Below are 23,573 nucleotides of genomic sequence, written 5' to 3'. Positions count from 1 at the left end.
CTAGTTATCACATATATTCCCGAACTATACAATGGATACCAATCCTTTTGAACTGCTGGTGACTTTCGAGATTTAACGTTTTTGTTTTAATTTTAAATTTCAAAAGAATTCCTGAAAAATAGTCCATGCATTCTGCCCATCTTCATAAGCGTTTGTGTTTGAGGAGTTTGACTAGTAGATGCGTACGTGGCAGGACCAGGAACTTTCTGGAAGAAAGTACATATCATTAAAGCTCAGCATTTTACAACTTTCACAAGTTTTGAAGTTTGTTGGGTTGATGTACACCGGCTAAATCCAGCAGCAAGAAGTAATAAGATTTAAGAAAACTACTAAACATATTGCAAAGATTATACCGTTTGAGACGTTGGAAATCTTGGAATTCTTGATTTGAAGCTGGAAGATATTACCGCACTCTTTTCCATTGATCTTGGGTTATAACTTCCCGGGGGTGGTCCCTCTTTCTGCAGTTAATAATTTCCGTGATGCTTGTGTTCAGATTTCATTTATTGTTTATAACTTACAGGCAGCTATGATCTTAAAAGATTTCTATTTTATCTGCCATTTATTTTCACATAAGTATTTGCATGAACAGTTATTAAAGATTTAAAGTTCATACCGGATTAAAGTATTTCGTGGGAAATCTTGAGGACTGTGACTTGAACGATCCGTGCCTGAAAACAAGATATTGCTTTACATTGCCACCTAACGGTAATCTACTTATCATTGTCGGAGTCGTTAAAAGTAGTGATACAACACTCAGCTGCTCCACTCAAACACACTCACACGAGATATGACATAGATTCAGAAACCTTAAATTGCTTTCTAAAGAAACAAACCAAATAGGCGTTTTCTTCAGCAAAGGTCTTGCAGTTTCGTATTCGCAAGGAGACACGTTGCAATCTCTATCTTTAACCCCAGGTAGCGTCTTCTTTCTTCCACTGTTTCTAAACTGATACGAAAGTGGAAGTTTCTCAAGATCCTGGAGGAAGTCACCGTGCTCGTAGGCTCCCGGGAGCAGAATTTCTCCGTTTATCACCACACCAGGCTTCCTCTTCCTCCCTTCTCCTTTGAAGTTGTACGTCGTCTTTATGCGATTGAGTTCCTTCTCTTGAAGGAAGTCACGCTGTTCATAAGTGCCCGGAACAGGAGTCTCCTGGAACGAGATCAGAATAGGTAAGATATTGTCTGCGGCGTCAAGTGTAATACTGAAAGACTCAAATTTTATTGTCTTCCTTACCTTGAGAGTTCCCCGCCACCATTCTCTGTTGCTCACTGGAGGTTCAAAAATGTCACCCGGTGTGTTTCTTCCCTAAAATTACACGCAAAAATGCAAATGAAAGGTTAAGAATTTGGAATATGTCTTAATTATAGTTGCCTCTGTTGTGTTACCTTAACCTTGGTGTACGTCGAGTACGTCTTAACGGGGGGCGTAACCGTCTCTGCAGGTGCAGCTGTCCTGATAGATAATTGAGAATGGAACATACCAGACTCCATTTAAACTGAAATTGTTCGCACTTGTGCTTACTTCTGCATATGGTGCGCTTATCCACCTGATTGCGCCTTCTAATTAGCTCACTCAAAGCAGCGGAACTCGGCTACTTTTGCTTTTAAGTACTGATAAAATTGTCGATATAGTGAAGTAAGCCAAGCGCTAACTGCCCTAGCTTGAACGTTTACATAACAAGCAGTTTTTAAAGCGAGATGGCCACATGCCTCGTCGGATGGGGCTGAAGCGACTGTAAAGTCGTTTTGTTTGATATCTTGATATTTCCTTCGCCGTAACACACGCTTTCCTGTTGGCCAATGTTTATACAATAAACAGAGCGTCGCAATGAGATATGGATTGGCTATTGTCTGTATATTTGCTATGCACAAATCATAATAACATCAGAAGTGCTTGTTCACGTTAAGTGCAACCATCGATCGTGCGGAAACGTGGACACTATATAACTTTGACAAATATACATTCATGATGGGCACAAGCACACCGTCACAAAGAAGAAAATTTTGGTGTCCTGTGATTTTCTAATGAATAAAGCCTTTATAGCTGTTAATCATCTACAAAATATTTGCATTTTTATCATTTGAAATGATAACTATCAATCACATTTAACAATAGGATTGATATCATCGTTCAATGTTCTTGTTTCTATAAATCGAAAGCGAGAAACTAATCCAGCCTATTTTTGACTTACTCTTCTTGGAATTGTCCTGATCTCTCTCAGGGTAATCGAGCTCCGGGACGCTGGGATGCGAAAAAAGGCGTGAGAAGGCTTCCTCCTAGCGGGCGTGCTCCGCGTCAAAGTAAACTCCGGAATTGCTTTCAGATCAACGCTCGCCATTTCACTTATTTTGTGCTAGCGTCATAAAAATCTGGACGAAAACAACATAAATATTGAATTGTTTTGGTAGATGACAAGTTTTTTTTTAAATAAATAATTCTTGTTGTTGTTGAACTCTTTCTAAGATGTGAAACAGTAATTATTCCTAATTTGACAGAATTTTAAGAGTTATTTTTTCACAAAGTGAACAGTATATAGCTTCGATATTAAACAACACGTTTTTGGAGCACTTGCTGCGTGTTTGTATCCACTTGTGTGACAGACTGAGATTGTAAACAGACATGAATCACGAAAGTAATAAATTTCACTGATAACTCGTTTCTTCATAAGACATATAAGATTCTTGATAAAAAAAAACAACGTCAGTACTGATGTGGAACCATCTACCGGAGTTCCATCAACCAGTCTATTGATTACCAGTTCATCATATCGTCCAATATGGTCGATTTATCCTATAATTATGCCATGACATGCCACATCTTAGCAAATGCGTTACAGTATTGACGCAACCATGGGTATGACGAACCATTGGATAAACGAACGGCAAAGTTCGTAACATTGAAAGATAGCGCTGTGTATAAAAACAGATTATAAAAACCACCAATATTTCGTGTTCATTTTAAGACATTGTTTATTGTAGGTTAGAGACACTGTGGAGAGAAATTAAAACTCGTATTAGGTCAATATTTCAAACCTTCTTTAAGTCATACTGAAGCAAACCAAAGTCTAATCTAAACTATGTCTGGTCTGCAAGGTCAGATCTCTTGTAATTTTGTTTGTGCTTAAACATGTTCCCGAGTGAACTGCAAATAGGGCTTTAGACTAAAGTTACGTTGCTATTTCCACTTTGTTGTGTATTGGCAAAACAATCATTTCTGAAATACTCAGGTAAACTATACGGAATGTCCCTTTTACAGTATGTTTTGTAAACATCAGCTATCTGCCCTATTTCCAACTGAATCACCAGGTTACTGTGTGTACAGCAACTGTAAAAATTAAAACAAGCTTGTGAATATTGAAACACGATACCGTCGTTTTGTGTCTGACTGGCTTATTATTATTATTTGAAAGAACGACCCGAGCTGGACGTCTAAGCTTACAACACGTTAGCAACCATTTTATGAAATCCAAGTTTAAATGTCAACCATTTACAGCAAAATTTCTTCGAAGTAAAATGTTGATAAATTTTGAATTTGTTGGGTTAAATGTCCTTTAAATAACAACGTATTTATATACCGACGGGTGGTCTTCATTGTGTTCATAACAGCCTATTATGTTTCACTCGGTACTTTATGTGACCACCAGAGCGATTTGACAATAGAATGGAAGACAAAAAACGATGCCAATTAAAGGTCGGGAGATTAAATATTTTAAATACACCTTTTCGTACAAAGCTTGCTAGCTAGTGATCATAAAGCAAAACTTGTGGTTTGACTAATTGTTTGTTTTTTTTAAATATTTTGTAGCCCAAATTATACTTTGCTCAAAATATTTGTCTTTTTGATTACAATTGGGTGCAAAGCAAGGCGAGGGCATTAACTCTATCAGACTCATTTGCCCTATATGCCACCCGTAGAGATAAACCTAGTTCACGCTGTTTTTGCCATTAGGTGGCAGAAGAAATTAATATGTCGCTGTAACAAGAATTTTCTGGCTTGGTGATCATGCAGGTTTGTGAGCCGGGCACATTTCGTCGCTTGCTTCATTGAAAAAAAACACATAAACATGATATTTTAATGATGCAAACTGTGCACACAATAACACACTTCTAAAATCTGGAGTTTATTGGCACTCTAATACGATTATCGTTTTTACATGTCAACTTCAACCACTTTATGCCAACAATCATCAACAAGAATTGTCTTACAAGAAGATTTATACTCGGTGCTTCTAAATCATCGTTCAAGATTCTATGACTTGTTGATTAAATATTTAATATGATTGATTTTCTTACTATATTAGACACTGCTTGAGATGTCTAGCACTCACGAAGTGGTTAATTTCTAAAACATTTTCAAGCGTATATAGATCTCCTGAATAAGCACAGAAAAATTTGTTTTTCTCTTTTTCTAAACATTGGGAGCTGCCATCAACTCGACTTGTACAAATTCATTTAAAATTGTAATAAACGTCGTGTAATCCATGCGATTAAGTCCGAGACTGTTATAATATGATTACGTTGAACACAGATTAGAGAAGCCAGATTACACAGTAAAACATCAGTTCGTTTTTTTTGAAAAATCAAAAATGCCAGTTATGTTAATCCAAAGATTCTTGTCTCCAAAGTCGGGCCGCCGCAAATAACAGTCTTGCACAATCCAGGTTGTGGCATCCACAATGACTGCAAATAAGGAATTGCATTTATGTCGACTGCCTCATATTATATATCAATTTCATGTTTACGGACGCATTTTCGCCCCTCCAACTTCAAACAACGTCTAATTGGGCTCGGCCAGCAGCCCCTAAATATGTTTTCTCGCTGTAATTGACTTAAAATAGAGCGATATTCCAAAAAAACATTTCTTCATCGTTGGGTCAACATCATTGAGTGCCGATTGTGGCACCAGCCAACAAGGCTGATTTATCCGTTGCAAGCTTGTCCGTTTTTTGATTTACCGAAACTTTCTTTAACTAAACCCGTATTTTTTATTAAAGTCTGTTACGGTAACATGTTTGGGTAAAAACATCTGCGTGATAAGGGGTCTGAACAACCGAATTGGATTACCTATGGTTATAAATATAATCATAAGAGTGAGGATTCGATAACCGTTTTAATTAAACGTTGCACCCTCACCTAACTATAGCAATTGCATACGAACAAAATGTATTGCATGTGGCATAATTAACAGATTCAAATAACATTTTTTAAAACTTGACTGGTTAATTATATTTATGACAGCTGAGAGTTTCAACGGGTGTCTGTGTCACCAATTTTCAAGAATTTCCTGTATATTTTCCCACCATTCGGAAACTCACAGGCGCCTTAAACGTTCGTATTGCCATCAACGCCGGTCAAATATGATTTTAAAAGTAACATGACAACACCAAAAACAAACATGTCTTTATGCTTGTCTTTGACCTTTGCATGGGAATGTATTTCTAAGCGAACTTGATATAATGGTTGTGTTCGCTTTAAACACAGTCACACGGTGTTTCAGACAGGCATGATTCACATTCGCCCACGGGTTATGCTTGTTACAACCTCTTGCTTGCTGACTTTGGCTGTTTTGTGTTAAACAGTTATGTAAAAAGACAAACTTGGATCACCACAAACAACCTTAAATCATCAAATTGCTTATACTTGTCACAAAAATTACGCGCACTCAAACAGACAGACTGGACGTCGTTATGATTCGCATAAAATTTCTTATTTACCCACTTGATAATGTACAGTATGGCCAACATGCAAGACTCTTATCATCTTATGGGTGTACAAGAGCTATTTTACTATTAAAAGTTTTACGTTGCTGCTTAGTTGCGTAATCCCGTAAACAGGAAAATTATCTCTGATATTTTCAGACTATTTTTCTATTTTTAAACTTTTGTTGCTGTCTTTAACAAACAAACTGTTTCAAAATAAGTCTTTGTTTCAATTTAGAGATCATCCGAAAGCATAACTATGATGTTTTAGAACAGTTCAAAGTTATGTTAACTGTGTATCTCTGACGGTCTATGTCCTTTGACACACTGCCAGCGTCAGGCAAGGTTAGTTGGATCCTAGATGTAAGAAAAGATTAGGGGTCGCTCCGGCTCGTTTGCTTTCGTCTTTCTGCGAAATCCGAACAAGCTTAAAATCCGTTCTTTGAAACTTTTCCAAGCCACAAATATTTTTCCGAGCCGCCACTTAACAAAAAGCAAAAAGTCTAAAATTTAAATGGTGTTGACAATCGAATATGCTCCTAAAGCTGTATTTGATACCGTAAGTGCTGCGAGACTTTTTACGGAAAAGTTTTGTGACCAAAATCAGCCTATAAATAGACCTAACTTCTGGCCTTGCAAGGCTCTTTTAAATCTTAATTATGTTATTCATGATCAAAATAATTTCAATCAAGCTACAGTTGCTTCTAGCTCGATCTATAAAGTATATTTTTCAGAGAATCAATAAATTCTGTATTTTTATCATTTTTGATTAGAATTTTTTTGCACTAATCATAAACCAGCAAAACGTCTAATTGATCAGAACAATGAATACGACGCCCGATCCCTCAACACCGATTGCATTAAAATGTGAAGTATTCGAACCTTGTGGGCTTTATAATGCTAAATGCTCAAAATTTGGAGCAAATATGTGACCGTGTTACGGCACTCATGATCACGCATATGCTGATAACATGCGTTACGAACGCCGTCACGTTTCCAATGACTAACATTATTATGACAACTATACCTTGAAGAATGGGTTGAACATGGTCCAGGAAATAATTTTCAAATCATCATTTGACGTTTTCTTGCAGGAAATTCAATTGTACTCCCGAAGTTACTGGTTGAGTTTTGAGCAAAAGTCTCTGGCAAATATAGGAACTTTGCAAAGTTGTTAAATATTTGTTACAGAATGAGCAATGCTATACAACAAGCTGTGTTGTTGCATAACACTATTTCGGCACGGTAACATTTCAAAAGTGTTATTATGCATCGTTAATGTATTTTATACACAAAGCTCCAAGATGAAACTCATAAACTTAATGCCATAAAGTGACGATAAATCTCTATAAAAAGTTAATCGGGAAAACATCCGGTTTTTCTAATTTCAAGCTATGCCATATGCCACTCCAGTTTGTAAACGTCAACAATGAACACGATTTACTGTGTTTAATCTTGGCACTTTACATTTAATACACAAGCGCTACCATTTGAAGTAATTTTTAGATGAATTGCAGGTATAGACCACCCTATGGAGTATGATCTCACGCAATCACCAAATGTACAACGACTGTTAAGTCTGTCAGAAACAGGTGCAAAACCGTTATTACTTTTTAAGGTGATTTCCACGCGGTTTACCAGTGGCGTTACACTTGCGTTGTGAAAGCTAAATTAGTGCAAGATCTGTAATGATAAATGGACTAATATTTTAAGTCTACTATCACTTTTACCGCAAACCTAATGTTGCCTGAAAATTCCTCTCATACCAAAGACATTTTTACCTAAAAACCTCAAAGGTGTAGTCGGGCCACATTAATCATTAAGCGAATATTTTCCAGCTGGATTAAATTTCATACAGAAGGTTTCTAAAGCCAGGCGCGTAATCTAACAACATGACGTCATCACGCATTCTTAAACTCTGCACACGTCACGTGGGTTTATCAATCGTCACTGAATCTCGTGCAGAACTTGTTAGCCGATTATGACGGAATAATGCCGCGACTGAGACCTCGTTTCTCTAGACAGGAGAAAATTTATTAAATTGATTCCGTGTGCAGATATTATTTCCTGTTAACGTTAAACAACATTTTCTTCCGATTTTTATCTTTTAGGAGAGGAAATTCCGGATATTGCTGAAAATTTTGAATGTTCGAGGGACATCGCTGCTTTGGAACTGTTTACCCGTTTATTGATCAGTTCAAATCGCGGCGGAATCCTTGATTGTGAAACAACAATCGAACAAGTAGTAGTTGCTAATGTGACCGATAACTTCCGAAAAGAGTGCATTTGACTGAAAAGGAGAATTTCAACATTTATTTGCGTTGTGAATTGTGATGAGTTTTAGTAATTAACTATATTAAATTTCTCTTCTCACTTGTTATATTGAATATGGTGCATTGATTCTAAGTACTCGTGACAAATCAAACTTTTCGTTATTCAGATATTACTGTTATGGTGGGTTTCAAGTTAGCTGTAAACGTCAATCTTAAACAGTCAAAAACCAACGTCTTGCCCGAATTTATGACGATATCTGAAATGAACAAAACTGCATTGACATACAGATAGTTGCCCACAGATATAAATTGCATTGCCCTATATGGTTTACCGCTTTTAAAGCTGTCGCAAAGGTTATAAACATATGTCTTGATAAATATAATCTGTGCACAGACTTTCTATGAATGGATATGGACCTACACATCGAACGCAAACAAGCGCATGGACCCAGCCATATACGACGTTTATAGCAACTACGCAAACCTGTCAGTGTAATCCTGAAAAAGCGATTGTAAACAGTTTGTATACGTTAGGACGGTTAGGTCAATAATTGTCCGAAGCGGTGACTGTATCCGGCATTTGCCGATTCATGGATGAGAGTAAATTCAAAATAACAAGTTCCAGTGTTGAGGACAGCGGCAGAGTCATGAATAGGTCGATGGAGAAGTATCTGTAAGAGATAGATCGGCCCTTTATAAGGATATTTTTTCTTGATTACTTTTTTCTTTTGTCAGTTGATAACATTCTTTACAGCTTTATGCAATGAATGACAGGGTGGCGGTATCCGATAATTTTGTTCTCGGATTGAAGTTTTTTCTGGGATCAAACACAGGACGCAATTTTAACTTATTTTTATTTGCTGTGTCGTATTAAGCCCGAATAAAGCACTTTTACACCGTATTTTCAAACCGGATTGTACAGCCAGAGGTATACTTTCTGTAATCCAATTCTCAACTATCTTAGCTAGATATGGCAATGATTTTTATACGTTTCGCATAGTTAATTTAAACAATCACAAATCAAGCTAATATGCATGTCATCACGAATTTATCAAATTTTCAATTTGTTTACAGTTCATAGAGCAAGGATTTTCGAAATTAGAGAAAAACAAATTCTCCCAAACTATTTGCTGAATTAAATTACACTTTGTTCTGCTTACCAACCTCATCAAGTCTGAATTACCAATAGGAAAGCTTTCTTGTGCAGATAATAATTAATTATATCATTCACATCTGATAAGGTACGCGACGGTAATTATGATGACGTCACGAAAGCAGTTGCGCCAATAACGCATTACGAAAGAAGTTACCTTAACAAGTCAGATAGCCAGAGTCATAGGTATGCAAAATATGCGAAAAAAGATGAACAAGCGGCGAAGAGAAAAGCTATGTTTAAGCCAGACTTATATAAAAGCCCGGGTCGCAGAACGAGCCATTCACTCAAGACATTCAGCAAACGAAGTTCTCCAAGGGAAAACACGTTACTGGCAATACTAACGTGTAGTTTCGCTTGGGTCTGATTTTGGGTTGGCATTTTAAATGCAAGAAGCAGCATATTTATTGTAATTATTTGTCCCTTAATGGACGAAGGGAAGTCTCTACGATGATTATATTAGTTCATTACTATTTACGTGGATGGTATGAATAAGTTTATTGTTGTTTATAGCCGCAAATTACTACGACTTTTTACGCAGGTAAAATTATATTCTACAAGCGTTATTAGTGAGTAACTTGTGGAGATGAGAAACTTAGTAGCGTTAGGCCTAGTGGGTCTACTGGCAATTTTTGCCACCGGTAAGTGCCTATCATTTTACTTTTTTTGAGTTTTTGTTGCAATTTGATCAATTTCGTCAAAACTGTTAAATCTTTCCCTTGCAGAAATTAATGCGGAAACTTTTGATCTTTTCTTCATGACCGACATCTCGTCGGTTGTAAGATCTGGAGGACCAGCCGTGCACAAAGTCATTAGAAGAGTCGCCAACCGCCCGGATCCATTTTTCGATGCTTACAAATTTCGTGACCCGCTGAATAACCTTAACCTCGTCGCGTCTGATTCTCAATTCCGGACTTTTGTTTCATCCGTCGCGAGATCACACGGTTTCATCTTTAGCACGACATTGAAGCAATCTCCGAAGAACCAGGGAGTCATCGTAAGCGTTCTTCCGAAAGAATATTCTTCCGTGAGCGATAACCTGATGCTGCTTGTGAGTAACCCGCGAGAAAATGCATTCGAGATCCACTACAAGGTGGGGCAGAGATGGAGAATCGTGGCCCTTGATGCCGATCTTGGATCATCAAAGAAATCCTGGAAGGAGATCACTCTGGAAGTGGGCGACGAAGGAGCAAAACTTTACATCGATTGCAGACTTTCCTCCACCGCTGCATTAACGTCAGATTTCTACAGCAACTTCGATGCGGAGAACACGAAAATGAGACTTGCCGCCCCGTCCCGAGTAACTGGCGCCAACATTGATGGTTTCAAGGTAACGTGATTTACATCTGGGTGTAAGATTAACCCTACACTTTCAACGCCTGCAACTTCGGTTCCTTAATAACCAATGTAATCAAAGTGTACCGCGTCACATCAACTGCACACAGTCTTGTCGAATAGTTTGTTTGCGCTCTTGTCGCATTTCGTGTTCACAACAGACTATTGTTTGCTCCCGTGGGTAGTAATAAGAGAGCTTATTGTTTTGGTGGGCTACATTTATCATATCGAGCAAAACGCCTTGACAGCAGACTATTTTCTTTTTTCAAGGTATTATAGCTCTAAAATGGGCTGACCATTTATATGCGTCGTCGCAAATTTTGCCTATATTTTGTTTGTCCAAAGCAGGCGTCGCCGGAAATCACATTAATGTATTTTACATGGTTGACGCAATTTTAAATGATACGGGAGACCTTTATCAACGAGCAGTTAATGTGAACAGACAATAAGTCAATAAAATTACGAGTGTACTTGACTTGGTGAGGTATTTTCTCCATATAGCTGATTGCGAATGTTATTTTAGGGAGCTTTACACAAAGTACGTTTCAACGTCGGGAGCTCTCTTTCGGAAGCCTTGTCACAACAAGGATGTGGTAAGTGACGTCGTCAGCCATCTTCAGATTTTTTGTGATCTTTCCTTATTTACATTAGTTGTTATATTTTAGAGAATCCTGTCCACACGCTCGACGAGGATCCACGTAGTGTCCAAGAAGATCTTCCTAATGCAAGGTCCCCTGTCGCTCCGGAGTTTGACATCGGAGCTCCTGAGATCCCCGAAACTCCTTTTATGACGCTCACAGAGGAGCTCAGTCGCAGAGCCTTGAGAGAAATGCTGAGTGAGTGCGGCATGACGTGTGGCGCCCCTGCCACGGGAAGAAACGTGACGACCATCGTCAAGCCTGACTACAAGCCGGGAACCAGGCCAGGAAGGTCGCCATTGTTCGCAGCGTCGTGTTTGGATGGTGACGTACTCTACCAGCACGGAGATTCTTGGAAGAAGAGCGATTGCATTAATTGTACTTGCGAGGTGATTTACTTTGCTTAAAGTAGCGTTACTTATAACTTGAGCATAATTCTTAGATGATAAAACTAAGTAGAAACGTTTGCTTAGAAGTTGCACTTTTACTTTACGAAATTTTTTCTTTCAGCTCGGAGTGAGATACTGCGAAAAAATAACTTGCCCGGTGTTGAGCGGATGCTTGGACATCATACGCGAACCGGGAGAATGCTGCTCAAGCTGTGCAAGTGAGTTTGTATTTGAACTTTAAGTTTCAAAATATTTTAGAGAAACACTTTCAGAGCTGCCGGCCTACACATTCGAAAATGATTGATTTTCGTCATTGAGTCTGGAAACCGTCGCGTGTTGATTTGATTTGACGTTTTAAGTAAGCCAGACCACACATTTGACTCTTTACAACAAAACACAACCATTTTAGCGTTTTTTCCACGTTTAGCCAAAATGAAAATTTAATGTTTTCCTCTTTTGTTTTCAAAAACATTTTTCCGGGGTTCCGTTGATGCTTCTACTGATATCACAAAATTCCGCTTTAAAACGCCACTTGGTATCGACCACAGGGCGCCACAAAGTAATAAAAGTGAAGAGATAAAACCTTAATGTTTTGGAATTCGTGGCTACCCCAAATTGACGCGGACTGACTTGGATTCCATAAAAATTTCTACGGCGCTGCTGGGGATGAAACATACGAGTACCCACTTGACTTGGTTAAAATATTTGGCTCGTTTACGTAAACAATTTTAAAATACAGGTATTGAGCCAACAGCCCACATATGAAATATTTCGCCATACGTCGGGTAATTTTTTTGGTCTCTGTACCAGCATGGCGTACTAGACGTTTTAATCCTAGAGATAAAAAGTTGAAACGTGTCAGCTTGTACTTTAGCCTTAAACATCACCTATCTTTGTACACGCTCTTTGCTTCTTACAAACACCTTTGTAGTTTTGGATAATTCATGTGTGATTCATCCCCCAGTAATGTTATACTTTTGCGATTATTAAGGATTTTGTATCCTCAGTAACCCCTCGTGCTAGGGTTAAGGCTGCACGGTCAAGGGCTGTTCTATAACGGAACACCTACTTATTGCTCTATAAGAGGAATGGAAATGGCCCTTAGATTGCAATCCATCCGTAGATAATTTGCTTCCACTACTAGCATGATCATGCCCTGAAATTGGCTTGGAGTATAGGTTTCAAAATGCTCACTAATGATTCATCATTTCTTTCAAAAAAACTTAACATTTCTGTCCTGATGTAATCGGCAAGTGCTTGGCACTAACAGGTAACAAGCCCTTAACCCACATGCCCTCATAAAACTTGGATATTATAGTATTTCGAGATTTGTAGGACGGAGCGAGTGCCCTATTAATGTTAATTGAAATTGCACTGCTTTCCAATTGCGCTAGACAGAATCGCACACCATGACAACACTATAATATTGCGATTGTAACCACAGTATAGAAGTAGCTGGCAACCTATAATGATGGACACGAAACGTATATTTTAGCTACCGTGGACACCGCTAATTTGACCATTGTTACGACGTGACCACGTGACTAGGAACGTGATTTGCTGGATGGATTATTATTGTTCCCAAACAACGTCACTCTTTTTAAAATCTAGAATACCTGTCACTTGGCTTTTGTTGGAACGCGCGGCACGCCAAATATGTTGTTGGCAGTCAAGATACTTTTTGCGGCTCGCGCGATCCATACCATGGCAAGTGGTCCTCGTCTCCCCTTATTAGGATGAAGAGCAGCTCCGTTTCTATAAAAAGTCCGTCCGTATTTTGCGCCCAGGGCGGTAGGGAATTTTTTGGTCGCGACTTTCGTTTAATTTTAGCCAGAGATCTATCAAACATGTGCCGCATACGCAAATTATCATGTGACTTGGTTAAGAAAAAAATTAAAGGCATGTTTAATGTTACTAACCTGTACATTGAAAACTTGGGCTATAAAATCGGCTACCTCACTTGCCCTTTCTTTGCCCTTGACTGCTTCTTTGTATAAGGGAGCGCGCTCATCATTAATAAAATACCCTTATTAAGCAGGATTAATGAGAATCGTAAATATTTGTTAAAGCACGCGTGTACACGTCTCATCATGTCATGCAAACTCAGATCCATAGGGTTGATTTGGGTTCGTTGGGTTCAAGTGGTAAGATGTTTCAATTTGGAAAGCGGAGACTAAAATTCCTTTGTCAATGTTGAGCGATTACACGTCATAAATCTTGGACGTTAAGAGCGTTGTAGAAAGTAATCCTTCAGGATTAACCCGATTTTGACATAGGCGATGGCCTTCAATCATTAATTCATCTTTTTAGGACGCAATCGTACGTTGATTAACGGCTTCGTATTTGTGTTTGCTTTGGTGCCCCAGTAACGTTTTGTTCTGTGTCACTTTAATACGTTTATTCAAGCTCACCAGCGACGGATTTATCATTGCTAACAAACAATTACCGTCTCTAAAAATGAAATGGTTTCCTGTGTATAGTTTAAACCCAATAAACTTTCTCCAGTCGAACTTTCTTTAATACACGCTAGACCGTGACACCATCACTCTGCACAGATCCTCGCTTTAGCTCAACAAAAAGAAACCAAATCATTCTCCCCTTCAAGCCTATTGTTGATGGTGAATAGTTTTCTATGAAAACTGTCTTTCTGCTCTTCAGGTGACAATCAAGGATTCTCTCCGTGGTCTAGCTGGTCCGAGTGCACGGTCACCTGCGGCATCGGCTCAGAGACGAGGGGACGGTCCTGCGATGGCGCCCATTACCCTTGCGACGGCCCGAACCTTGAATCGAGAAACTGCGTGCGTCCGGCTTGCAAAACGAAAGGTGGGCAACGCCTTGTTTTTCCATTAACATGATCTAGAAAATATATTTTGAGAATGGTTTATGGTTACAAAGAATTGCAAATATCGCCTAATGCTTAATTCGCAAACCTATGGAATGTTTTTGTGCTAATCAATGAATTTATTTATCAGTTTCACGAAACGGCGGCTGGTCGTTCTGGACACCTTGGGCTCCATGCAGCGTCACTTGCGGCAAAGGAAGAATGACGAGAATTCGAACATGCAATTCACCTACGCCACAACTTGATGGAGCTGAATGTGTTGGGAACGACAGAGAAACAAAAACCTGCACCAAAGGCCCTTGTCCAAGTAGGAAAAATGAAAAAATTAAGTGTTAAACGTTTAATGTGAGACAATATGGAATTATTATTACTGTGTTATAAGCTTGCGCAATCTAGTCAAGTTTTCTCAATTATAGGCTAACAAAAACTTTTCTTAGGGAAAACTGTTACAGTACATCTTTAAAAACCCTTTAATTTTCAGTCGATGGAGTCTGGGGTCCATGGGCACCTTGGAGCAAATGTAGCGCCACTTGCAACACTGGGTTCCGAACTAGGAAGCGAAAATGCAACAATCCGAAACCGAGATATGGCGGAGAGAAGTGCCCAGGAGACCACAAAGAAACAACAGCATGCAGAACAGAATCATGTCCAATTGGTACGTTTTGTATTTACTTGCTTTGAAAAACTAGCTATCGACCACTTATTGGCTCACCCTTTGCTTATCATGATTTGCTTTAAAACGTGTTATCTCTCAACACTTAGGATGTCTCACCGACTTACGATAATAAACCACTTATAACATGCTTAATGAAATTCTTGACATTATGTTTTAACGCAATTGATTAACGACAACGACATCACTAGACAAAACTTGATTAAAGTCTTTTATAATAATGTATTAATTAGATGGATGTCTGTCCAACCCGTGTTACAGTGGAGTGAGGTGTACTTCGCGTAAAGATGGTTCCTTTACGTGCGGCGCTTGTCCAGAGGGTACGCAAGGTGACGGAATCAATTGTAAAGACATTGACGAGGTCAGTAAGGTTTTACTTGATACATCGTAAACACTTTTTTGTTCAGTTCTGTTTTTGTAAAGAACGTGCTTCTGCAGTTTTCAATGCTGGTGTCCTTGCGTGAACTCGTGTAAAAAATTCCTGATATCGATAAAAATCTCTGAGTGCGCAACAAAAAATTTTAAGTATCTCCCCTGTCCTGGGTTAGGCCGATTACAGCAGATCGAAAACAAATCAATATGTTACGATGAGATTTTTTCGCCATGATATATTTTTCAGCAGCATGTGTAAACGTGACCAATCTCCATCATCACGTCATGATCATAAACCGACCGCTATTCAATTATTTCAAAGCTAAGCCACATAAGCGACATGCTTTCAACGCTTAGGACTTGGCTGGTGTACATTTCATGCACTTGTCTGTTAAGTTTTTGAATTTGGTTCAGCGTGATCGTTGAATTGTTTCATTAAGCTTCGTACTTTTGCTGCCACAGCGTGCATTGTTACTCTTGGCAAAATGGCAAGATACAGGCTTAGCAGGTACTTATGTGTTGGAAATTTAATTAAAGGTTCCAACCAATTATGGTCTCCAAAGGTTACAACAAATGATGTTAAGTTTAATTTAAAAAAACTGAAGGTTGGAACGTTATGACAGGCTAAATTGCAATGTGTCTAGCCCGCAAATTTTTTAGCGAAACCGCACCGCCGCATTTTTGCATTCCGCTTTTTTCGCACGACTTTTTTCACCCATTATAAACGGAACATAATGAACACAATAACTTCACCGTGCTGGCAGACAAAAAACCTAGCATGATTGCGTTTGTCAGTAAACAGCAAAACGAAGTTGACGTGCCGCAATTCCCAATAAAGGCTAATCCAAAACATTTGACAGAACGTACGGTAATCAATCTGCATATTCATCGGTTCACGTCGGCTAATCACATATGTTTTTTGCGGTTACAGTGTCAGCTGGTACCGGACGCCTGCTTTACCTACCAGGGCTTGCATCGATGTCAGAACCAGTTGCCAGGGTATTCCTGCCTTCCCTGCCCTCCGGGTTACCAAGGTAGTTGGAATGAATGTAACTTTGATGCAAGGCCAACGTATTTCTTTCGTCTTTTTCTGTAACAAGATTTCTATGTTAAGGTAACCAGCCGTCTGGTATCGGGCCTGAGTACGCTCTTGCCAACAAGCAACACTGCGAAGTGGCAAATCCGTGTTCGGACGAAGAAAATGTTTGTCCAGAGAATTCTGAATGCATTTTCCTTGGCGTTGGTATCACTCCTCCCTTTAAATGCAAGGTAAACATTCACTTATTTTTTTACCATCTCGTTGTGGATCTACGTATTAAAGGCTCAGCAACTTCAGTGTGTGTTTATTTGAATAGCCAAATTTAGCGTTTTTATAATCTCTCGACAGGTAAAAGTAATTGGGTTATTTACTATAAGGCTCATATAAGATCTAACTTTGGCTATACCAGAAGTTTTCAAATTTCGGATAATTTTTCATACGGTCCTTGACTTTGCGAGTGTTAGCACGAGGTTGGTATTGACAATCCTCACTTTTCACTTAAGTTATTCAGTCTGTGCCCCTCTAGCGTTAAGGTTACTTGAAAATGCAAAATGTGGCCGCGTTGATTCTTTTGAAGATAAATATAGCCACAAATAAAGCCTTAAGATGTTACTTGACATGCCTTTGGCCCGATTCAGCATTTCAAGAAACAGCTGTTGGTACAAAATAGAAAAGAAAAACAGCGCCTAGCCTTAAACTGACTGTTTCGTATCATTGTTGTTTTTGTTTTTATCGAACGCACAAATGTTGCTTTATACTATATTAGGTGGTGTCTAAGCGTTTTTGGTGAAAGGCTCTTCAAAGATAAGAAATTTTTTAAATTTTTGAAATAACTTTAAGCAGGTCAGATGTACTGTAGCACCACAAATGTTTGCTACCTTTTGCTTGGACACTAGATCAGTGGTATCGAGTTGTCAACATCCTTGTTAGGATTTTTCATTTCCTTTGTATTTTTCGAGTGCTTTTGATAAAAACTTCGTGCCATCGCGTGCTAGAAATAATTGTTTTCCCTTGAAACGCAGCAGATGGGGATCGGTTTAGTCCAACATGAAATGAAACCTTTAGAATGAATTGAATAAAAACGTACAAGACATTCTCCTTAGATTGAAATATCATTCTAATTTCTTATTGCGCAGTGTGAAACTGGCTATGCTACCTGCGCAGGATGCGAAGGATTGGTTTGTGCTGACGACACAGACTTGGACGGGGTGGCCGACGAAGCAATCACCTGCAATAGAGATGGAAAGGAGGTGAGGTCACTCAGGCACAGCAAGGATATCTGTCGCTACGACTAAGTTTTATAATTTTTGTTTATTTTCCCTTTTTTCGCATTCAAAGTCTATTTAATCTTGTTTCAGATAACGTGCAGCGGAGATAATTGCGTCACAATTCCAAACAGCGGTCAAGAAGACGCCGAAAACGACGGTATCGGTGACGTGTGCGATGATGACGACGACAACGATCGACGTTATGACAATCAGGTAAATCTCATGATTATCAGGTAAATCTCAATAATTTCAGCTAGAATATTATAGTCAGGTTATGGGCAAGCTCTGTCGTGAGGTTGCGTGGTTTCAAACTCGAAGGTTACGTTTCCTTTATAATGCACTTCTTTGCTTGCGAAAAAATGCTCTGAAAATTACAGAGTATACTCTGTATTAGACATATATAAAGATGTATATATCTTTCATCAATGAAAATTCTTTTAACTTATTGGTGTTGATAGGCGATAAGAGATCGTCTTTTCTTCAATCAGCCCGAGTTATAGACAAGTTTCCCTTGAAGTTTGATCTTGTGTTTAATTGTTAACCTCGCGTTACGCTACAATGCATTGTTAAAAGCATATCCCTTGTCTTTGTATTACGAGTTTAACAGGAAATCTCTGCGCTTTGGTTACAAAGAAAATAAACATTGCCCAAGGAGGTCCATTGCAGCGTTTGAAATTTTATCACCTTTTGTTAACCTGCCAAAAGCACATAAATAGACTTTTGAAAAGAGGCCTTTTGACTAGAAAGATCACTTCAATACACAAATTCCGGAAAATGGCTGAACCAGAAACTCTTCTTACAGGATAATTGTCCTCTCCATTACAACCCTTCGCAATCCGATATTGACAGAGACGGTGTGGGCGATGCCTGCGATAACTGCGTACACGATCGAAACTCTGACCAGGCTGACACCGATGAAAACGGCGAGGGTGATGCTTGCGCAGCTGACATTGATGGAGACGGTAAGAATTTAACTTTTAAATTCTGCCTTATAAGCTGCTAATTGCATTAATTTAGCTGTAGAAGGTACATTTTTTAAACAGAAAATTAAAATTAAAATTAAAATTCAGGAATTCTAAACTACAATGATAATTGCGATTACGTTTACAATCCTGACCAAACCGACAGCGATCGCGACGGTGTCGGCGACGCTTGCGACAATTGTCCATTAGTACACAACCCTCCACAGGTACTAGTTCATAGTAAACAATCAAACAATAGAACCTGTTGGACGTAATTTAATTTGCAAAGGACTTACCTTGAGTATTTGCAACACAGTCCGACAGAGATTCAGACGGTGTTGGTGACGAGTGCGATAACAACTTGGACATCGATGAGGACGGCATTCAAAATGATCGTGACAACTGTCCTTACATTGCCAACTCAAACCAGGCCGACCATGACAAAGACGGAATAGGTTGGTCCGATTTACTAACATAAGGTGTTAGCGTTGGTGGCAACACAACAATATGTGAAATGGTTCTTGAAAAAAAATTTTCAATAAAAGTAACGGATTTTTTATGTTTATTTTTTTTTCAGGCGATGCGTGCGATTGGGACGACGATAATGATGGCGTCAAAGACGACAAGGACAACTGTAGATTGGTCGTGAATCCCAGTCAGCTTGACTTAGATGGTAGGTGAACAAATTAAATGGCGGGATTATTCTGTTTTGCTCTGTGACGTTTATGCAAGTTCAAAGCTGAATTGAAGTGAAGTTTTTGAGCAACCAAATAAGCTTGTACAATTTAATTACTTGCTACGTATATAGGCAATGGGCGTGGAGATGAATGCGAGGGTGATTTTGACGGTGATAATATTTCCGATGCTCTGGACAACTGCCCGAATTTCGCCGAAATAAGTGCGACCGATTTCCGCAAGTACGACATGATTAAACTCGATCCTGCTGGGACATCACAGATTGATCCTGTCTGGGTGGTACGGCACAAGGGTAGAGAAATCATCCAGACCAAAAATTGCGACCCTGGTCTTGCTATCGGTAAGTTGTTCAAACAAATTAGTTGACTGTTTTGTATGATTTTATACCGTTGTGTGTCCCTACATAGCAACCACAAACGCCGTGTAGCAATCTTTACAGATGTCTGTTTCCACCACAGGCAAAGATTCATTTCAAGCTGTAGACTTTAGCGGTACCTTCTTTGTCAATACTGGCACCGATGACGACTACGCTGGCTTCGTGTTCGGCTATCAATCCTCCAGCAGATTTTACGTCGTTATGTGGAAGCAAGTTTCGCAGCAATACTGGAAAAGTAAACCCAGCAAAGCCATCGGTCACGGCGCTCTGCAAATCAAGGTAATCAAGTGATGTTTCGTGCAAAAAATTGAGACACGAAAGTCTATCCGAACAGGAAAATGACTCACTGGCGGTGCTGCTGTGGTTCCGCCCACGCAAATCTTTCCAACCTATACAAAAGCATTTTTAAAAATCTTTTGAAAATAAATATTTTCCTTGTATAGGCATAGAATTTGGTAGGTATATGAATCAACCCTTTGCTCAGCAGCAGTGACCCATCGACTGTTAAAAGACAACTAAACTATAGCTTAGTAAACCAATCTTGCATGGACATAACATAAATTGTTGTTTTTAGGTTGTCAATTCTACAACCGGCCCAGGAGAGGCATTGAGAAACGCTTTGTGGCACACCGGTGATACGCCAGACCAGGTAACTTTGAGAATTTTATATTTGCTAACACGAAAAAATGGCGGATTATTTCAAGAATTGTTTCAAACGTGGTTGGGAAACGACATGCGTATAGGGTATTTTTACTTAGCGTCACCTGAGTGGCAACTGAAATTATTCTTAACAATGTGACCTCATTTCAGTTGATAGCAATACTCTGTCATAGGGTTTTATAAGTGGTTTTTTAAACTAGTTTGAAAGTTCATTTTGTCAGGCGTATCGTTTTTTGCTCTTATGTTTTACAAGTTAGACAATACTTAGATTGCTGCCAACGTTTATTGAGCGTGTGTTGCGGGCGCCTGTGGAATTTGACGACTGCACGAACTGTGCAACTTGTAAACCACAGGCATTTTAGCTGCTGGTGCATAAGAACTTTGCTAAACTTTCCTTTAATAATGGGCTAAGCCGGGATGCTTGCTAAGCTAATGCTGTTAAAAGCCGGGATGCTTTCTGAAAACGCCAAATGCAAATGCTTTACCTGAAACATTTCGATCAATTATAATGCGATTTTAAAGATTGTATGAGCCAAGCTTGACCTTTAATTTGCTGTGTTACGTAGAATTTTAAGTTTGGCGACACGTCTGTCGGTCTGCGTACTCATCACGTGAAGTTTTTGAAAGTTCTTTAACATTCCTTTTGTTAACCCAGGTTCGCACTCTGTGGTATGATCGGCAACACCAGGGCTGGAAAGATTATGTTGCCTACAGATGGACTTTACAGCACCGACCCGAAACTGGTTATATCAGGTAAATTTCGGATATGCATCTGCAATGAGTATCACTGACGCTTTCATGGTAACAATGCTATTGTGTAAACTTGATCAATTTGGTAGCTGGTTGGCTAATGAAGGGTTTCTTTTTCCAGGGTAACTATGTACGAAGGCAAAGAGCTTATGGTAGACTCCGGGGCTCTGTACGACAAAACTTATGCCGGCGGTAGACTTGGTTTCTTCATATTTTCGCAAGAGATGGTCTTCTTTTCAGATATGGAGTACGCCTGTAAAGGTAAGCTGCATATAATCGGGGGCTTATTTACAACAGAACACATCTGCTTAGGACTTGCGCTAAAGAAATTGTCATCCCTTAATTGCTTTTGACCATTCTGTGTTTTCTGGGGTGTTATTCTATTTTTTACGAAGATTTTTTTTGGTCAGGATTACATTTTGGAACCTTATGGTTAAAGAAGATATTTACTTTCGAAAAGGTTTATAAAAAGTTTCTTTACTTTTCAGACACGTAAAAGAAAGAGCTATTGCTATCAGTAGAGTTTCACAAACTGAACTCGGACGGTTGAGTCACAACCTAACTTGGAGTTAATGGAGACATAGTTGCAACTTTGAGCTGGTAGATAAATTTTATCCAAGGATACCTATCCTTGTCCTTGACACAGAAACGATATGGTGACGAAACCAAAGAAGATTTTACAATTTATTTAACTAACTTCCTGCTCTTAGACAGATATTGCTGTGTTGTGTTTATACCGTCATATTGCTCTTTCCTATTGTACACGTTCAATGTATTTTTTATATTTCAACAGCTTTATACTGTTGTAGCTTTAGGACTGTATAAGTTCAAATCATTACCACTGTAATTTTCCTGCCATTCTTTTCTTTCATTTCTTGCTTGTTGGAATTTCTTGTTACTTTGTCGCAATTTTTTCCGCATTTACTGACGTTTTGCGCATCATCTTTTGACTTTTATTTAAGTATAGTAGCACACCGCAGCTAATACCGGATTTAGGTGCAAGCAGAAGCTTCCGGATCTTACAACCTGAAGTGAGCTAAAAACAACCCTATCTCTATTGAGAATTACATTCATTTGTTTTCATTTGATGACGACTTTATTTACTTTGCTATTAAACAGTTGAAAAACTTTTTTGTTTTTTAAATCTCCGTGCATTAGAGGGTGAAATTAAACAAACATTTTTATACATTAGAGCACAACTTCACAAAAATCTAAACAACAGGGCACAAATTGCATAACGACCAACAAAACACCTTTTACACCAGTCGAATCTGTTAAACAAAACGCGGTATTTTGAAAAAACAAAAATGCGATTGCAATTGTAACATTTATTTAAGGCTGCAAAAAATTACAGTTGCGTTTTAGTCATTTTCGCCAATTTTTCACTATTCGCTCAACCAAGGCAATGGAGTCGTTAATTTCTAAAAATTTCTATGATTAATAGGATGTTCATGTCTATTAAAGTCGTTTGTCGTCAGAGTTATCAGTTATCACTCTTCGCTCTAGCAAGACTATATATGTAAGTGGTCGATGTTTGCTGAACGCCAAGATAATTTGGTTAAAGCATTTGAAAAACAACCAAGAGTGTTTGTCTACAGCAACGGTAAACTGGCAATTATATATCTTCTATAATGCAGAAACTATAAGTGCTAATTAAGTGTACAATTACACATGTGGGATAGCTTAAATAGCACCACAACTCTCAAATACAGTCGAAATTGAAATCACTGGAGTCACTCAAAACTAAGCTTAGTACTAAGTTTAAATCAATGTGAGCTCGATTTTTCGTAATAGCAAGAAGTTAAGTAAATACACGAACTAGTGCAAATGCAGCATCTCACAAGCAACTGTAGCTTATACAAAAAAAAAACAGTTTCTAGAAAAACGTAAAAAATCAGAAAAGCTTTATTTTTACAAGAAAAGACTTCATAATTTTTCCAGGATATTACGAAGACGATTCTGTTCATCTGCCGAGTATTTCCCCATCATCCGCTTGAATTCAGGATCAAAGGGACTGTTGATGTGAGCTGTCGCTGGATACCGAACACCCATCCGCTCTATTTCGTAATTTCCGCTTAATAACACCTCATTATTAAGCGAAGGAACGTCACTTCCGATATCGACATAACTGCGCAGAAAAGTTTTATCAATGAAAACAGCTTGGAAAAATTGAGAATTTTAAATGCACAACTTATATTTCATATTACAGTTAATATAGGTGTTAGGATATTGGATAAAGAAACCATTGGAATTACCCAAAAGATATTCCTTTGTCCAAAGCATAAGCATGGACAGCGTTTCTTGTATATCCCACTGTTTTTCCGTTCCGCCATATTGTTTCATGACCAAACAGTTGAACGGGTCTGTAAAATGGGTGAAGTAGTTTTTTTATGTTTACACCGTCAAAACTACTGCACTAAACAAATGCCAAAAAATAATAACTAA

At 38.7% G+C, this 23,573-nt stretch overlaps 3 protein-coding genes and 1 long non-coding RNA gene across 5 annotated transcripts in view; 2 read left to right on the top strand and 2 right to left on the bottom strand.

Moving 5' to 3' along the window:
• Positions 1–64: 64 nt before the first annotated feature.
• LOC143445645 (protein STPG4-like) lies at positions 65–2,431 on the bottom strand. 2 transcript variants are annotated; one of them, XM_076944893.1, is made up of 6 exons: positions 2,196–2,431; positions 1,238–1,309; positions 837–1,153; positions 617–671; positions 354–461; positions 65–206 (listed from the first exon to the last, which is right to left on the bottom strand). In XM_076944893.1, exons 1-6 carry the CDS (start codon positions 2,340–2,342, stop codon positions 93–95), a joined length of 813 nt encoding a protein of 270 aa, XP_076801008.1. In that variant the 5' UTR covers positions 2,343–2,431; the 3' UTR covers positions 65–92. The 2 variants fall into 2 exon arrangements, with proteins under 2 accessions (XP_076801008.1, XP_076801009.1); XM_076944894.1 differs by lacking the exon at positions 2,196–2,431 and adding an exon at positions 1,390–2,171.
• Positions 2,432–6,345: 3,914 nt separating this feature from the next.
• LOC143446378 (uncharacterized) lies at positions 6,346–9,301 on the top strand. Its single transcript, XR_013113928.1, has 2 exons — positions 6,346–7,294; positions 7,814–9,301. It is a non-coding gene; the product is annotated as an uncharacterized LOC143446378 (long non-coding RNA).
• A 312-nt stretch (positions 9,302–9,613) lies between these two features.
• LOC143445203 (thrombospondin-1-like) lies at positions 9,614–22,258 on the top strand. The gene is made up of 23 exons (XM_076944131.1): positions 9,614–9,769; positions 9,854–10,458; positions 10,987–11,056; positions 11,129–11,490; positions 11,612–11,708; positions 14,149–14,313; positions 14,463–14,639; positions 14,814–14,987; positions 15,239–15,366; positions 16,309–16,411; positions 16,492–16,646; positions 17,553–17,666; positions 17,775–17,897; positions 18,487–18,646; positions 18,755–18,873; positions 18,963–19,101; positions 19,224–19,319; positions 19,455–19,682; positions 19,801–19,997; positions 20,293–20,367; positions 21,034–21,131; positions 21,250–21,389; positions 21,617–22,258. Exons 1-23 carry the CDS (start codon positions 9,715–9,717, stop codon positions 21,622–21,624), a joined length of 3,588 nt encoding a protein of 1,195 aa, XP_076800246.1. The 5' UTR covers positions 9,614–9,714; the 3' UTR covers positions 21,625–22,258.
• The window catches only part of LOC143445204 (sarcosine dehydrogenase, mitochondrial-like), a 10,815-nt gene continuing 9,443 nt past the window's right edge, over positions 22,202–23,573 (bottom strand). The window contains exons 16-17 of the mRNA XM_076944132.1: positions 23,384–23,491; positions 22,202–23,256 (exon numbers count right to left, since the gene is read on the bottom strand). Coding sequence (XP_076800247.1) covers positions 23,055–23,256; positions 23,384–23,491 — 310 coding nt within the window. The 3' untranslated portion in view covers positions 22,202–23,054. The remainder of the gene's footprint in view (positions 23,257–23,383; positions 23,492–23,573) is intronic.

Source organism: Clavelina lepadiformis, chromosome 2 (assembly GCF_947623445.1).
Source record: "Clavelina lepadiformis chromosome 2, kaClaLepa1.1, whole genome shotgun sequence".
In the NCBI taxonomy this organism is placed as follows: Eukaryota; Metazoa; Chordata; class Ascidiacea; order Aplousobranchia; family Clavelinidae; genus Clavelina; species Clavelina lepadiformis.
This window is presented reverse-complemented; position numbering and strand designations above follow the sequence as displayed.

Bases quoted from the DNA above. Each gene is read 5' to 3' on its own strand.
- LOC143445645 (XM_076944893.1), bottom strand. From the start codon at position 2,342: ATGGCGAGCGTTGATCTGAAAGCAATTCCGGAGTTTACTTTGACGCGG. The intron at 1,154-1,237 runs GTAAGGAAGACA...ATCTCGTTCCAG, and splicing joins GGTGGCGGGGAACTCTCAAG to GAGACTCCTGTTCCGGGCAC. The intron at 462-616 runs GTATGAACTTTA...TATTAACTGCAG, and splicing joins CCACGAAATACTTTAATCCG to AAAGAGGGACCACCCCCGGG.
- LOC143445203 (XM_076944131.1), top strand. From the start codon at position 9,715: ATGAGAAACTTAGTAGCGTTAGGCCTAGTGGGTCTACTGGCAATTTTT. The intron at 14,314-14,462 runs GTGGGCAACGCC...TTTATTTATCAG, and splicing joins TCCGGCTTGCAAAACGAAAG to TTTCACGAAACGGCGGCTGG. The intron at 16,412-16,491 runs GTAGTTGGAATG...TTCTATGTTAAG, and splicing joins CTGCCCTCCGGGTTACCAAG to GTAACCAGCCGTCTGGTATC.